This window comes from Vulpes vulpes, chromosome 15 (genome assembly GCF_048418805.1).
Source record: "Vulpes vulpes isolate BD-2025 chromosome 15, VulVul3, whole genome shotgun sequence".
Classification (NCBI taxonomy): domain Eukaryota; kingdom Metazoa; phylum Chordata; class Mammalia; order Carnivora; family Canidae; genus Vulpes; species Vulpes vulpes.
In genome coordinates, this window is record NC_132794.1 from 61,620,781 (window position 1) to 61,638,815 (window position 18,035).

Genomic DNA, 18,035 nt, shown 5'->3' on the forward strand with positions numbered 1-18,035 from the left:
TGGGAGTGCAGATGGAGAGGAAGAGAAGGAATCTTAAGCAGACTCCATGCCCAGTGTAGAGCCTGATGTGGGGCTCAATCTCACCATCCTGAGATCATGACCTCAGCCAAAATCAAGAGGTAGGAGCTTAACTGACAGCCACCCAAGTGTCCCAAGATTATTTTTAATTTCATTTTACAAATGAAGAAACTGAAGTAATCTGAACATTAAGTTAGTAAGAGAGATGAATCCTGAACTCTGATATTCTGACTTTAGCCAGTGTCCTTACATTGTACTTTGCCTAGAACAAACTTCGAGGTAACTGAGAGAACTAGATCAACTTTTAAAATCACTTTCAAATTGTGGCTTTTAGATGTTTGATTTTTTTTTTTTAATTTTTATTTATTTATGATAGTCACAGAGAGAGAGAGAGAGAGGCAGAGACACAGGCAGAGGGAGAAGCAGGCTCCATGCACCGGGAGCCCGATGTGGGATTCGATCCCGGGTCTCCAGGATCGCGCCCTGGGCCAAAGGCAGGCGCCAAACCGCTGCGCCACCCAGGGATCCCTAGATGTTTGATTTAATCAGTAAAAGAGATAACTGGTTAAGTACTCCAGTTTTCCAAGTTTGAGGTTTTTTTGGATTTACTATAGACTCATACTCTCAAGATATGTTAGAGGGAAATAACTTTCTAATCTGAACTTTTTGTCAAGAAAATTAACCTTGCATAGGGATAGATGGAACCTACCTCAACATCATAAAGGCCATATATGAAAGATCCAAAGCTAATATCATCCTCAGTGGGGGAAAACTGAGAGCCTTTCTCTTAGAGTCAGGAACAAGACAAAGATGTCCATTCTCATGACTACTATTTAACAGAGTACTGGAAGTCTCAGCCTGAATAATCACACACACACACACACACACACACACACACACACACACACACACACACACACAAAAGATAGAAAGCATCCAAATCAGCAAGGAAGAAGTCAAACTTTCACTATTTACAGACAATATGATACTCAATGTAGAAAACCTCGAAGACTCCACCAAAAAAACTGCTAGAACAAAAAATGAATTCCACAAAGTCACAGGATGTAAAACCACCATGAAGAAATTTGTTGCATTCTTATACACCAATAATGTAGCAGAAAAAAAAAAACAAAACCCAAGGAATCAATCCCATTTGCAAATGCACCAAAAACAATAAGATGCCTAGTAATAAATCTAACTAAAAGAGGTAAAAGATCTGTACTTGGAAAACTATGGAACACTTATGAAAGAAACTGAAATGACATAAAGAAATGGAAAAACATACCATGCTCATGAATTAGAAAAACAAATACTGTTAAAATGTCTATACTACCAAAGCAATCTACACATTTAATGCAATCCCTATCAAAATACTGATAGTATCTTTCACAGAGCTAGAACAAACAATCCTAAAATTTGTATGGAACCATAAAAGACCCTGAACATCCCAAACAATCTTGAAAAGCAAAGCTGGAGGTATCACAATTCCAGACTTCAAGCTCTATTACAAAGCTGTAGTCACCAAGACAGTATGGTACTGGCACAAAAACAGACACATAGATCAATGGAACAGAATAGAAAATGCAGAAATGGACCCACAACTAAATGGTCAATTCATCTCAGACAAAGCAGGAAAGAATATCCAATGGAAAAAACATTTCTTCAACACATTTTTCTTCAACAAATGACAGCAAGCTGCAGAAGAATGAAACTGGACTACTTTATTATACCATACATAAAAACAAATTCAAAACCTACATGTGAGACAGGACATCATTAAAATCCTATAGGAAAACACAGGCAGCAACCTCTTTGACCTTGGCTGCAGCAACTTCTCACCTGACACACTGTAGGAGGCAAGCAAAAACGAACTATTGGGACTTCACCTAAACAGCCTCTGCACAGCAAAAAAAAAACAATCGACAAAACTAAAGGCAACTTTTAGAATGGGAGAAGGTATTTGTAAATGACACCTGATAAAGGGATAGTATCTAAAATCTGTAAAGAACTTATCAAACTCAACACCCAAGAAATCAAATAATCCAGTTAAGATATGGGCAGAAGACACAAATAAAAATTCTTCCAAAGACGACATTCAGATGGCCAATAGACACACAAAAAGATGCTCAACATCATTCATCATTAGGGAAATACAAATCAAAGCCAAGATGAGATATCACCTCACATCTGTCATAATGGCTAAAATCAACGTAACAAGAAACAAGAGATGTTGGTGAGCATGCAGAAAAAGGGAAACCCTTTTACACTGTTGGCAGGAATGCAAATTGGTGTAACCACTCTGGAGAACAGTATGCAGGTTCCTTAAAAATTTAAAAATAGAACTACTCTATGATCCAGCAATTACACTAGTAGGTATTTACCCAAAGGATACAAAAATACAGACTCAAAGGGGTACATACACTCTGATGTTAATAGCGGCATTATCAACAATAGCCAAACTACGGAGGGTGCCCAAATGTCCATCAGCTGACAAATGGATAAAGAAGGTGGATATATATACAATGGACTATTACTTGGTCATGAAAAATAACACAGTCTTGCAATTTGCAACAATATGGATGGAGCTAGAGTATATTATACTAAGTGAAATAAGTCAGTCAGACAAAGACAAATACCATATGATTTCACTCATGTGGCATGTAAGAATGAAAAAGATGAACAAATGGGAAGGGGGAAAATGAAGAGAGGGAAACAAACCATATGAGACTCTTAACAGTAGAGAGCAATATGAGGGTGGAGGGAGGGAGAGAGGTGGGGGATGGGCTAGATGGGTATTAGAGAGGGCACTTGTGATGAGTGCTGGTTTGTTGAACAATCATACAACGCTATTCCTGAAATCAATATTGCACTGTATGCTAACTAAAATTTAAATAATTTTTTTAAGAAAAAGGAAAAGGAAATTAACCTTGCAAAACCTAAATTTTACTTTTATTCGATGTTACAATTAATATACCCAGATAGATAGACTGGAGAAGACAGAGGAAGAAGAAAATAGCAATAAGGGATAAACAAATAGAAAAGTACAATTCCATGATTGAATTAGGATATAACATCTGAGAAATGCAATTTTAAAAATCATTTCAAAGGTCTACAAAAGAACAGCAACTTTACTACTGCTAATTGGCATAGTTACACACTTCCATAAGCCTAGTAATATTGAATAAGTAGCCAGGAAATGAATGCCTGGTAATAATTTTAACAATTTATTTTTTAAAAGGGGATTCTATAAACTCAAAGGGAATGTCTTCCTTCTCGAGAATTACATACTAGCATTTACAAGGGTATTGTTTAATAGTTTGTAGATCAGAAGAGTCAACTACACTCAATCTGACATTGGAGAATTTTACCAGATGGGACTGAAGCACTGCAGTGAAATGCCATCCACCCAGCAGTCTGCAGGAATGTACTGTGTGATGTGTGAACTATAAGCCAAAATTACAAATTACGGTGCAGATGGATTGCACTAAAACTCTCAATGATGAAAAGATGCCACTGATAGGCAATTCCCAGGGTCTTCTGTCATTAGTAGTAGCAGTAATTACAATATTAGCAGTAACAGCAGTAAGAGCCATTACAGTAGTAGTAGTAACAACATGCATTTATTAACTACGTTTTGTTAGGCCACTGCTAAATAATCTTAATATTTAACTGAGTAATTCAATTATTTAATAATTTAAATAATTTAATTTCCATACCTTATCTTTATTTCTTATAACCACCCTGCAAGGACTTACAACAGATCTTACTGATGTGGAAGCTGAGACTCAACAAGCTGGTTAGACACCCAACCAGGATTTAAACCTAGGGCTACCTTATTTCATAGCTGCACTCCTTCCATAACACTATACTTTGCAGCAGTATGGAGATAGATATTTTTCAGTGTGGAGGATTAAAAACAATAGGTTCCTATATTTCAAGAAATGACACAGAAAAGGAGATGCACAGTAGCTTCTCCAAGTTTGCAGATGAGAGTAAACTCTTTCAGGTACTCAAATACCAAAATGACCAGAGTGAGGCTGCAGAAGGATCTCAAAATCAGGGATGTGGGCTGAAAATATGAGGTGAACCATAGTACAGTCAGTATAAGGCAGTATAATTAGGGAAAATATTTTTACTATTTATAAAATAGTTATGATAATATGAACCACGGAGTATTCACAGACATTCTCTAACAGAAGTTTGGTGAGTTGTAGATACCAAAAATTTAATGGTATGACTAATGTTTGCTTCAAAAGTAACTCTAAAAATATATATTCTGGGTTAGGAAAAAGAAAACAAATGATCTGTAAATGATACGGGAAACTCAGATTGAAAACTGGAGTTATTCTAATGAACATTAGTAAGATATAGGCAGAAGTAAAATCACGAAGAGTAGTAATGTAACAACAATAGTAATAACGATAAATTTACACTTGTATAGCGCTTCCTATGTGCCAACTGCTAAGTACTATATGCATATACTAAACTCTAAGGGGCACAGATGTTTGGTAACCTACCCAAAGTCACACACACACACTCTTGTATACAGCAGGGTAGGAACTCCACACTAAGCAATCAACTGTAGAGCCTGTGCTAATCAATCCCTATCCTAGTATTACTATCAAGGAAGACCACCTGACACTGTTTCAATGAGAAGGAAAACTTTACAATATAAGAAACTCCTTAATAGATAATAAAAGACTGGAAAAAGTAATAGTATCAAGAAAAGTAAATAAGGGGGTATATTGATAAGCTAAACATAAGGAGTAACAAAGAGAAGCTACAAATAAATATGAGAGATTCTTAAACTTCTTAGTGTGAAATCATGAAAAGTAACCATACACTCCAAAAAAAAAAAAAAAAAATCCCTGCTGCTCAATAAACAGAGACAGAATAAGCTAATAACTGGTCTGTCTCTGTTACGTATTTCTTAGATTTTACAAACATAATAGAAGATATCATTTCTATTATTTCTAAAAATATGAAAATGTACATTGCTAGCATCCAGTTATAAACTCTACCTTACAAAGATTCACAAACATTAACAAAATGTTTAGGAGTCCATCTTAGTTAACATCTTACACGACTACTTTTTGCCCCCAATTCAGAGAATCCGAAGAATGATTCCTCTAGTTCAGCATTCTACATATTTATTGTACAGAGATTAATGTCAGAAAGTTAATAAATATTGAAGGAAAAAAATTCCAAATAAATATTCTTGAGACACAGGCCACATCTAGCAGGAAAAATCCTATATTAAAGAATCTACTTAATTTTAATTTGCATTTCCTAAACTTATTTGACCATGGAAAATTTCCCCTGAAGATAGTTTACAAATTATGGACACACTAGTTCCACAATTCAGGTTTTGGGAAACAATGATCTAGTTACTTTTTTCTGGGAAAATATAAGAGAATTACTTTTATGAGAGTATATGTAGGGAGTTAAAGGTGCTGAGGAGTAATGTGGACATTTAGTTTTCTTAAGATCAAAAGTTTCTGCTACCAGAGATAAGGATATGTGTGGCATTCTGTATCTGATCTTCTAAGAACAAATTTTAACATGTAGGTATAATCAATACTGGATAAAGAATCCCAGAACTCTACAGCATGTCTGCACTCATATTTTACAAAAAGGGTAACCAAGACTCCAAGGACACCACCACTTCCCTGGTCTTCCTTTTATATCATTGGCTACTCCCACTTAGTTTCCTCTGCTGGTACTTTTTCATCTTCCTAACCCTTTATTGTCAGATTCCCCAGAGCTTAATCTCTGGACCTTACCTTTTCTCTATTTCTACTGTGCTCCTTGGTAATCTCACACAGTCCTATGATTTTTTAATTTAACTTTTATATTGGGACAATTTTATATTCACATGTAGTTGTAAGAAATAATATAGACTCCATGCAGTCCAGTTTCCCCCAATGATAACATCGTACAAAATCATAACCAAGATATTGACAGTGATATAATATACGAATTTTATTTACATTTCTCCGGTTTTACTTGTATTCATTCCCATGACATTTTAAAATGTTCAGTGACATTTACAGCCTAGAACACACCCCTAACTTTACACAAATGAGTAACTATGGCATCTTCATTTGGATTTCTAACAGGCATCTCAAACTAAAACATGCCCCAAGCCAAAATCTTCATCTTCCCAATTTATTCTTCCTAGTCTTCCTCATCTCAATTAATATCACTGCCATCTTCCCAGTTGCTCAGATTAATAACTATGTCATCCTCAACATTTTCTCTTATTTCACAAACTATTAATAAATTCAAAATATATCCAAAATCAAACCTCTCATCACCCACACTGCTAGTTGTCTGCCATCTCCCACAAGATTATATAGCCCCTCAACTAATCTCCCTGATTTTGCCCTTAATCTTCTGTAATTTATTCTTGAGACAGAGGCTAGAGTAATATAAGCACTCTTCTGTATTTAAGGTTTTTGTTGATTGTATTTTTTACTGAGGTGTACAAGATTCCACTATTCAAAATCCTCTAATGAATGGCTTATCTCAGAGTAAAAGCCAAATTCATACATGGCTCACATTACCTTGCAGGCCCCATCTCTTACTATTCCCTCTTGCTCACTCATTTGCAGCCAATCCAGTCTCCTTACAATTCTTCCTTCAGGTCTTTACTCAAATGTCATGTCTTAGTGAGGCCTTCTCTGACGACCAAGTTTTAAATTTTTTTTTTTAATTTTTATTTATTTATGATAGTCACACAGAGAGAGAGAGAGAGGCAGAGACACAGGCAGAGGGAGAAGCAGGCTCCATGCACCGGGAGCCCGACGTGGGATTCGATCCCGGGTCTCCAGGATCACACCCTGGGCCAAAGGCCGGCGCCAAACCACTGCGCCACCCAGGGATCCCCTGACGACCAAGTTTTAAATGGGAACCTCCCAACTCCTACCCTGTTCTCCTTATCCCCTTTCCCTACTTTATTTTTCTCTATAGTATTGACTGCAATCTAACATACTGTATGTTTTATTTACTTTTTATTGTCTGTCTTTCAGCACTATATAAAACATGAGCTCAAAGACGGCAGAGATATCAATCCATTTTTTTAGCACCTAGAATGGTGCTAGGCAGAGTAGATGTTCAAGAAATCACTGAATAAATACATGAGGCCCAAAGCAGCAAGGTGTTTTACCAAAATGTGACAAAAATATGGTAAAAATCCTAAGTCTCTGTAGTTTAGGAGTATTTTTTTTTTTTTTTTAAAGAATGAATGGTGATGGATTCAAACCAACCTCACTTTTTATTTGGTGGTTACCAAAAACACACATGCATGAAATGACCATTTCTGATCAGGCGAATAAACTTGACGGTAAGGAGGGATCAGAGCCAAGTTAAAACACATCAGCACCAAACTAAAATTCAACCAACTGCCTTTAATAAGCAAATTTTGTACCAACTACCTTAAGTGTTTTATTTAAGGCACCTTCTTAAAAAGGAAGTTATATGTGATAAAACTTTGAGAGTTTAAAATTTAAGAAAATGAACTTGATAATACTATAAGAGAGAGTCCTAGGAAAAAACACAAAGTAGTACTCCTACATTGTTATATCAAGAATAAAGTTTAACAAATTTTTGAGTTTTAACCAAAGGAGAGTAAGTATTTATTTATTTTTTAAAGATTTTATTTATTTATTCATGAGAGACAGAGAGAGAGAGAAAGAGAGGCAGAGACACAGGCAGAGGGAGAAGCAGGCTCCATGCAGGGAGCCTGATGTGGGACTCAATCCTGGGTCTCCAGGATCACGCCCTGGGCTGAAGGCAGCGCTAAACCGCTGAGCCACCTGGGCTGCCCAAGAGTACAGATTTTTTTTTTTTTTTTCGAAGCCCTCCCTAGCAGGGGAGAGAGTACGGATTTATAAACAAAAAAGGAATTTCTGTTAAAAATGGAAATAAGTTGTTGTTTGTGAACAATATTTTAAAATACTTTTTTAAATTGGGTAGAAAGAGGGTGAAATGACAAAACTTCCTGGGACAGATAAGGAAATAAAGACTAGAATATCACAAGGTCTATTTACTAAGAAACAAGTCTCTTTGGGAGCTTTGGAAAATCATTCATTTACTGTACTAGTTAAAAAAATTTAACACTAATAGATCAGCTTTTTTGATTAATATTTACAAGGAGATAAGGAAATAAAGACTAGAATATCACAAGGTCTATTTACTAAGAAACAAGTCTCTTTGGGAGCTTTTGGAAAATCATTCATTTACTGTACTAGTTAAAAAAATTTAACACTAATAGATCAGCTTTTTTTGATTAATATTTACAAGGAGATTACATTATATTCAGGCATCTAAGTTGGCTTTAAATTTCTTTCAAAGTAAAATTAAAGAAGTTCTAATTTTAGAGTAAAAAACATAATTGAGTCATACTTTCAGAGCTTGTCTGTCCTCATAGCAGGTAAGATTACAAAAGGCATTTTGCTTGTCTTTAAGATTCAAGAAACTGGTATGGTATAATGAATGACCTTTCAATTGTCCTGGAGGAAAAAATGCAAGGTGCATTAAATAGATATAGCTTTCAGTTACAGGCCAAATAGTAATAAGGCCTCCATTAAATAATTAAAGCAATGCTCCTATTTATATGATAAATCAATAGCTTTCATATGAACTCTTTATTAGTAAATAATTCCTGAGGCACTTAAACAATACAATTTTTTATTAAAAGAAATTAATATCATCAAAACTCTTTAGATCTATATTTAATGTAACTAAAATAAACAAATGTCAAATTCTTAAAATATACATAATGCATGAGGATATATATATATATGCACATATATATATATATATATATATAATATAAACACCTGCATTATTGGCCCCCATAATTTTTGCTGTTACCTTTACCCAAAGAGACTACATTAATGGTAAAGTGGATATTATGTATTGAATGTACAAATATGTAACTTTAAAACTTGTTTTAAGGTATGCAAAGAGGTTTTGCCAATTCTTCACACTTCAGAATTCACAATTATAAAGATAATATTAACCATAATAAAATCCCAAAGTATGACAGAAGATTTAATAATGTGTATGGTCTGAACAATAGCCAAAATAAAAAGCTATAAATAGGCAGCTATAAGGGAATCTATAGAGAATTCCAGGGAATCTCTTGGAGTTCTTAACAAAACAAAGCAAAAACTAATTAACAGTTTTAAAGAAAAGAATATAAAAATAGACATTATAAAATAGACATCAGTAAGTTTGGAAAACATAAAACCAAGTTACCAAAATTAAATTTTTTAAAATTCAAAAACTTGAGAATTGGTATTCCTGAAAAACTATAAAATTAGTACTGGGTAATATATTTTAAATATAGAAAAATAACTGCAATTTTGAACATAATTTTAGAGACCTGTTGTTCCAAGGACATGAAAATAACCATAGTTTCCTAACAACCAGAGAGCTTTTGTATTCCTTGGACTGCAATCATGCTAGATGAAGATTAAAAGGCAGCAGTCAAAATGACTACACTTCAACTGGGATGTTGAAGCACTGATCTGATGGGGTTTTCTTGGCCACAAGTGACCCACAAACTTATGATCAAGAGCCAAAGCCCCCACTGGGAAGTTGTGCTCAATTTGGTGGGCCTTGAAACCATCTCTGGCTAAATCAGCATCAGCCTTACAGGAGGCCAGCCATGAAGAAAGGGAGTCTCCCCAAAATCTGATTTCTTGAGACCACAACCTAGAGCAGGTCCCACAGTCAAATTATTCACATTCCTTGGAAAGAGAGAACAGGCATCAGTTGTGTCCATCGAAGGGGGACACTGTCCAGGTGTACCCTGGAAATTTTTTGAAATCTCTGGGTTGCCTCTGCATCTGAAAAATAAGAAAAATAGCACAATGACAGACAACGGATGAGGAAAGACAATCATCTGGCCTAAAAACTTAAGACTTATAAGAAATTAAGGAAGCAGACAAAACAGACAAAAAGACAAACAGCCATATCATTTAGAATGTATTATTCTGAAGGCAAATATAGCGGAGAAAAACACAAATTATTTTAAGCAAAGTAAGAAATGACCATAGCAACAAAAGTTATTTTTGGAGAGAGCCAACTGGGAAAAACAAAACAAAACAAAACATATGTTAAGATATGTCAACCTGACACAAAGATAAGGTGGAATAAGAATCTAGTCCCATTTGAAGCTGAAAATTGCTGAATAATGAGAGCTAGTGTCATGAACTCGGCTGCTTAACTGCCTTTGTGTAAGAAAACATCTCAGAACTTTGAACTTAGGAAATTCCAACTTGTCTTGCACCAGGTCACGAGCTCCAAAGAGCAGGAACCTATTTCAACAAGCAGCTTTAAAAAACAAAACAACAAAATACTTTAATATTTTTCATTTCCTTTAATGATACATTTTAAAATGCAACAGTGCTAAAATCCATCAAAGTAAAATGCACTGAATTAAAAATTAAACTTACTCAGAAAGATGTTCAGAAGTTGGGATACAAACAGAAACTGAAATTAGAAGAAAAGTTTTATATTTAAAACAGCACATGAAATATGATGAGTGAGAATAACGATTTAGTAAAGAGCTCATATTGTGGCTGACCCAAAATACTGGAATAAATATCAAAAATCCAAAGTAATACAATTATATATACGTACCTTTCTCTATCACAACTTGACAAGTATGAGTTTCATGTTGACTTAAGTGTGTGGCCATATTATCTAAGCCAGAAACATCAGCTACGAAATCACAATTAAGGCACACTAGAGTAATGCCCCTATAAAAAAAAAGCAAATAATATAAAAGGTGTTTGTTTTTTTATAAAAATCCATACACAAGTTCAATGATTATTTTTCTATAATTTGCTTTTTGTCATAATTGTCACTTCAATTTTTGTTATAAAGCTTGATATAACTGAAATGATTCTCTAGAAAGCAAAATAGCCATTTCAAATTAAGCTATCATTTATTTACAGAAAGCATTTTTGTTTTATAAACTTTTACTGCTCATGCTTTAAAAACTATGTAACAAGAGACCTACAATCCAGCTGTGGCCTCAGTAACAACTTGTGTTACTTCAACAAGCCACAATCTACCTGTGCCTCTGTTCATCTGCAAAGCAAGGGTATAAGTATTCATTCACTCAATATGTATTTACTGAGGCTGTGTACATACTGTACTATTATACTGCATTGTGAGTACAATGATAACCAAAAAATATAGTCTGCTCTGACAGAACTTACAATCTAGTATTTTATTTAGGTGATGAAATAGAAGAGAAATGTTTTAAGGCTTTAAGAAGAGAAATGTTAAGGCTTTACACTTCAGAATTCACAATTATAAAGATAATATTAACCATAATAATCCCAAAGTACGACAGAAGATTTAATAATGTCTATGGTCTGAACAATAGCCAAAATAAAAAGCTATAAATAGGTAGCTATAAGGGAATCTATAGAGAATTCCAAGGTATCTCTTGGAGTTCTTAACCAAACAAAGCAAACACTAAACAACAGTTTTAAAGAAAAGAATATAAAAATAGACAATAGATCATATTCTTAGATCATGTTGTATCTGTCATCAATTGTGTGCCATGTGTTAAAGGTTTTCCCATATATTATTTGGTTTAATTCTCACCACAAACATCCAAGGTTGGCATTATTCTCATTTAACAATGAATTAACTAAGGTAGTTAATTCACTACAGGAGTCCAAAGCTTAGTCCCTGGTGTATCAGCACAGTAAACTGGTCCATGCATTAGGGCCTGAATTACTGGTTCCTTAACAAAACTTCACTGAGTGCTGTAGTTCCTAAGTGAAATCTGTAATGATTACAAATTTTCAAAAATGTTTGGAAACAATTCCCAAAGCCACTAATACTTTTTGTTGAATTCGGAATAGTTTTTATACTCACTGGATCAAACTGTGTAGCATTTGCTACTTGAAGAATTTAAACACTGTTGGCATATAGGATGTAACACTGGCCTTCAGATTCTAATTTAAATTGTGTTTAAACTTTTGACTTTTGTTGAAAGGTATTTAAAAATATTAACCCTGCAAAAATATGGAAATACGTCAGAGAACTTAGAAAACCACTATATATTTAATTTATTATTTGCTAGAATTAAGCGCTTGGGATCTTATGGGTCAAGCATCTGAAATGCTATTTAAAGGAAAATCAAATATATTAAATGTATAAAAGATATTAAGGTGTTTTAGGAATTTGAACTATAAATGGGACTGTTTAAAAAATTTAGTCTATTCAACTTAAATGAATTTTATCAAACATTAATTAAAAGTATTCTTGAAAATGATTATTAAAATGTACTAATTTCTAAATGGAATATTTTTAAGTTAAACGTAAAAGCTTAACTTTAATAACTAATTATATAGTCTTCCCTACTAACAAACTGCCCTTGCAGAAATCAAAAGTAGTCTCAATGGTAAGTAGTAGCTAAATTACTATCCCACTAGTCACAGTTACTTGGGGCAGGGATCGAATGCCTAACTCATGACTCCACTAAACAAAGATGCGTAAAATCAGGATTTATAATCAAATTTCTTCATCTGGGAAGATGTGGGAGACTGGAACTAGTATGTTCAAGTCACCAATAGAGAAAGCTGATCTGCAGTAAGGAAGGAAATGGAACCCAACTCCTGAGAAAATAATAAAGACAAGATCATTCTGTCTCAGTAGGTCAGACCAGAGAGAAGCCATATTAGTAACTGATGGCTTTCTGGTTGCATCTCCTCCTCTTAGGAGTCTTCAAGATTCTTTAGAATTCTGCTTTTAAGTTATTTTTGCTTAGGTTAAAAAAAAAATAGACCATGTAATGTTATTACTGTTACTGTCAACTTACTAACAAAGCATAAATAGTTTTGAAGTTCATCATATACTTTAAAAATTTAAGTTTTGCCAATATACAAAATATAAACAAGTAACATACCATAGACTGACTTCTGCCCTGAAGCTGTAGTCTAACAGTGTGCTGTGCATTTTACACCTAGATGTCACATAAAGCACATCAAAACTGATCCTCAATCAAAACTACAATTATGTACTTTCTCCCCAAATCAACTTCTGATTGGTCTTTCTTATGATGTTTCTTTCTTCTAATAGTAAAGTTCAAACTACAGATATGTTTTTTCTTCCTTAAAATAATCAATATGGCAATCATTTTATAATATTCATTGAATACTTATACTGTGCTAGTCTAACAACTTTAGACCTATCATCTTATCTAAATATTGAGCACCTGAATGCCTCACATGGTTGAGCGTCCAGCTCTTGGTCTTGGCTGGGGTCATGATCTCACAGGTTGTGGGATGGAGCCCTGTGTGGGGCTCTGCACTCAAGTCTGCTTGAAAATCTTCTCCGTTTCTCCCCCACTGCACACTCTCTCCCTCAAATTTTTAATAAATAAATAAATAAATAAATAAATAAATAAATAAATAAATAAATATTTTAATGACCCAAAAAGGTAGTTGCTATAATTTATCACCTTTTTATAAAGTTAGATTAGTAAACTACCAAGGAGAAGAGCTGGTAAAGGTCAGGACTAGGTTTGAAACTGAGCACTTTGGTTTCAGAGCCCATATTCTTAAAGATGATGTAATACTGCCTCATCATTTTAATTTAGGTCCTAACTAAATTGTAACTACCACAATAGTCCTAATCTATAGGATTTATGCATCTATAATTCATCTTATTATTGAACCTTCCTTCAGTATCACTATATAAAATATCAAAGGTTTTCTAATGCTCTCCAAATTAAATCCAAACTCCTTAACCTTATTTTTAACACTTTCACAACCTGGCTCTGAGCTTAAAACTATTGCTCCAGACATCAATCTTATTAGTATTATCTGAACTTCATGCTCCATCCATTTACTATTAGTCATTCCCTCTGTATGCTTTGTACTTTTTCATTTCTGCACCTTTATTCACACTATTTCTGTTAACTCAAATGCCTCTGTGCATCTTCTATCAGTATAAATAATACTCATTCTTTAAAGCCAAGTGTACCTAACACCTATGCAGATCCTTCCAAATTACTTATCTCTCCTTTGGAAAAGAGACCTTATTGCACTTATTAAAGTTCCCCTTGCTTTAATATAGTTTTATACATTCACCCCTTATATCTCCACCCAACAAACTATACATTCCCTGAAGGGTGGTCCAAGACTTATTCATCACTGTCATCTTCACAGGACCTGCTATATTATGTACCTGACAGATGTACCATAAATAAATAACCAAAGAATTAATATTCCATTCCAACAAGAGTAATCACAAAAATTACTGTTCTATAATTCTAAGTATGCTATGTCCAGTCACAGAAATCAACCAGTTTTCAATTTCAGACCTATTCCAGTTGAAATAAAAGAAATCTAGATCTTTAAAATCATATAGTTCATTTAAAAAACAAACATATAACTGAGCTTGACAACAGTAGGGTAAAAAGCAAATCAAATTCTCACCTTTTGAAAAAAACCCTTTTATTCTTATAAAACTTTTCAGTAAAGGCAACATCTAATAAAATCTTATCCATTTCCTTGAATTCAGTAAATGTTTTAAAATGTATACTAATATATTTTTAAAACGAAATCAAAATTTTCTCTACCTGTGAGCTACTGATCTCTATGAGCTATATCAAAGATGAGACCTATTGTTTTATATAAGTCATTTTCAACATATATGTTAACTTATTCAACAAATATTTACTGAGTGCCTACCATGTGCCAGGCACTACTCAATGCCTGGCAGAGACAAAAACCCAAACTACACATATTCTAGTGAGAGGACACAGATAGGAAGTACTGGAATGAAGCACAAGGGAGATGATACAATGTAAAATCAAGTGATCAAGGAAAGGCTGACTCACCAGAGTAGCAACCCAAACTAGATAAAGGAATACATACAGAAATCTGGGGAACAAAACTAGTCATAGAGACTAATACACAGAAGTCCTGAAACAGGTCGGCCCCGGTGGCTCAGCGGTTTAGCGCCACCTTCAGCCCAGGGCGGGATCTTGGAGACCCACGATCGAGTCCCACATCAGGCTCCCTGCATGAAGCCTGCTTCTCCCTCTGCCTGTGTCTCTGCCTCTCTCTCTCTCTCTCTCTCTCTCTCTCATGAATAAATAAAATTTAAAAAATAAAAAAGAAATCCTGAAACATAATATCATCCCTTTTTCCAACTTTTCCACTAACTCAAAGCACTAAAACAAGTACTGGCTAACCTTATCTCTATATATATTAGTTTGATACAGCAAAGACACTGATATTTCAAGTAGCAATGGCAACGTGAACAAAATAAAGAACAGAGTCCAAAAATTCAAAAGAATATTTTTAAAAATGGTTGCTCAGTAGATTCTGAGTTAAGCATGTGGTACAACCAAAGTTAATTATCAATGTCTTTAGAAATATTCATCAGTTCTTTCTGCACAGTAAGCAAGCTGTACATGTCTCTTTGAGAAAGGAAAATAAGAATTATGAAGCTACCTAATAATTTCAAGAATTTCAGTGGTTTAAGAAATTTACTTCAAAACTAAAAAAGTGTTAGCCATTTTACTAGGTATCTTAGGTATCTTTTTAATATTCAAATATTGTTGGAGAACTTTATTTTTGTTCTCATCTTATAATATAAATGCATAAAAATAACCTCTTCACACCACTTGTCACCACTTGAAACAAATATAGTAAGAGATCTAAGTCTAGTCTAAGGATCTATATCTAGTCTAAGGATATAAAGAATAGAACTCTCTAACATCCAATGGCAATCATTTAGATTTCCAAATTGGGCATCCCAACATCAGGCTTTTAAAAAATCAGAACAAACCACAATAAGATACCACTTCACACTCACTAAACAAATGGGACGTCTGAGTGGCTCAGTTGGTTAAGCATCTGCCTTCAGCTCAGGTCATGGTCACAGTGTCCTGGGATTGAGCCCCAAGTCAGGGTCCTTGATCAGCTGGGAACCTGCTTCTCCCTCTCTCTTTGTACCTAACCCCACTCTTGAATATCTCTCTCTCTCAAATAAATAAAATCTTAAAAAAAAAACCCAAACAGATAAGTAGTGTTGGCAAAGATGTGAAGAAGCTGGAACCCTTACACATTACATTGCTTGTGGGAATGTAGTGGAGGTACTTTGTAAAACAGTTCGGAAGGTCTTCAAAGGCTCAACATAGAGTTACCATATAACCCAGAAAGTCTAATCATATATGTATATGATATACATATATGTATATATATACATACACACATACACACATAAAGGAGAAATGAAGACAAGTTCAGACAAAAACTTGTACACAAATGTTTATAGCAACAATATTCATAATGGCTTCAAAGCTAAAATAACCTTAACAGATAAATAAACTATAGTAGATCCATACAATGGGATATTATTCAGCAATTTAAAAAATGAAGTACTGACATGCTACAACATGGATGAATCTTAAAAATATGCTAAATGGAAGAAGCCAGTCACAAAGGATCACATGTTGTATCACTCCATTTATATAAAATGTCCACAACACATAAATCTATACAAACAAAATTAGATTAGTGGTTACTTAGGGATGAGAGGAGTTGGAAGGATATGGGGATGACCATTAAGGGGTATAGGAGTTTCTTTTGGAGTGATGACAATGTACTAAAATTAACCATGGTAAGCTTGTACAACTGTTTGAATACACTAAAAACTATTAATTGTACTATTTAAAGGCATGAATTACATGGTATATGAACTATATTTCAATAAAGATGTCACATATACAAAATTTAAATTATATTATTTTTCAACAGAAAGAATTTAAAAAGATCAACTAGTTACCTGAGATCTTCTGAATGCTTCTTAAAAATACAAAACCTTTTACTTGGGCGGTTACTATGAAAGCTGGAGAGACAAAATAGATTTTATTAATGTTGTTAAACAGTAAGTCTTATTAATTTATAGCTTTTATAAAGTTTCTAGTTTTGAGTAAAAGAGGATATAAATAATAAAATAAAATAAAATAAATAAAATAAATAAATAAATATATTAAAAAAATAATAATAAAATAATGCTTGCCATCCCTGTTTAATTCAATGTTTTTCTTAAATTCCACTTTATTCTTTTCTTTTCAAATGACACACATTTCTCTAAGCACATTCTTCTAACTCTTCTAAGATCAGTACCTCACCATTACACAGAAAAAAGGAAATAAATTTTTTTAAAGTATGTCAAACTAATTTTCTTCATGTGTTAAGGAAGAGTTGAAGACACTTTAAAATTTTTGCAGATAACATTTTTGCTATAACATGAATCATTATCAATAACCACTTTTTAAATCATTTTCCAATTTTTTTTTAAAGATTTTATTTGTTCATTAGAGAAAGAGAAAGAGAGGCAGAGACACAGGCAGAGGGAGAAGCAGGCTCCCTCTGGGGAGCCCAATGTGGGACTTGATCCCAGGACCCTGGGATCACTCCCTGAGCTGAAGGCAGAAGACCAACTACAGAGCCACCCCATTTTCCAAATTTAACAAGCTTGCTGGGAGGGGTATAAAATCCAAATGATCTTTGAAGTAAACAGTACTTCAGCTAAATGCCACTGCACTGTTTACCATTTGTAAAATCAAATATTCAGAGAGTTCTATGCAATTACTAGCAGTCTATAAAAAACGAATTAAAGCAGAACTCTTTAGCTAAAATGATGCTTCTCCTAAACACAAAACAGAGAACTACTATCCAAACTTTGTAGCTAAAGATAATAGCTTTCAGATACCCGTTTAAATCTAGTAAAGAGAATCTAGTAAAGAAAGCTTTCCTATATTAGAAACCCAGGATTAGCTTTAGCACAGGATTACTCGAAGTGGAATCGCATAGACTGATAACATCAGCATCACCTAGGATCTTATTTAGAAATGCAAAGGTTTGTGCTCCCCCACAAACCTAGCTGAATTAATGTCTGCCAGTAGGCCCTACCAGAATCTGTTTTAACAAGTTTTCCCAGTGATTCTTAGGCAAGCTAAAGAC

At 34.1% G+C, this 18,035-nt stretch overlaps 1 protein-coding gene across 23 annotated transcripts in view; it reads right to left on the minus strand.

Annotated features, from left to right (window-relative positions):
• Positions 1-18,035, minus strand: part of ZNF280D (zinc finger protein 280D) — a 299,635-nt gene that overhangs the window by 33,543 nt on the left and 248,057 nt on the right. For 20 of the 23 annotated variants that reach the window (XR_011997393.1, XR_011997395.1, XR_011997396.1 and 17 more), the window contains 3 exons: positions 16,852-16,914; positions 10,672-10,790; positions 10,485-10,521 (listed from right to left, as the gene is read on the minus strand). Coding sequence is in view for 12 of the 23 variants with exons in the window: in XM_072738601.1 (XP_072594702.1) it covers positions 10,485-10,521; positions 10,672-10,790; positions 16,852-16,914 (219 nt within the window). In the remaining 11 variants the exon portion in view is untranslated. Of the gene's footprint in view, positions 1-8,424; positions 8,532-9,109; positions 9,876-10,484; positions 10,522-10,671; positions 10,791-16,851; positions 16,915-18,035 lie in introns of those variants that run through there. The other 3 variants (XM_072738605.1, XM_025998059.2, XR_011997392.1) reach the window with 2 other exon arrangements.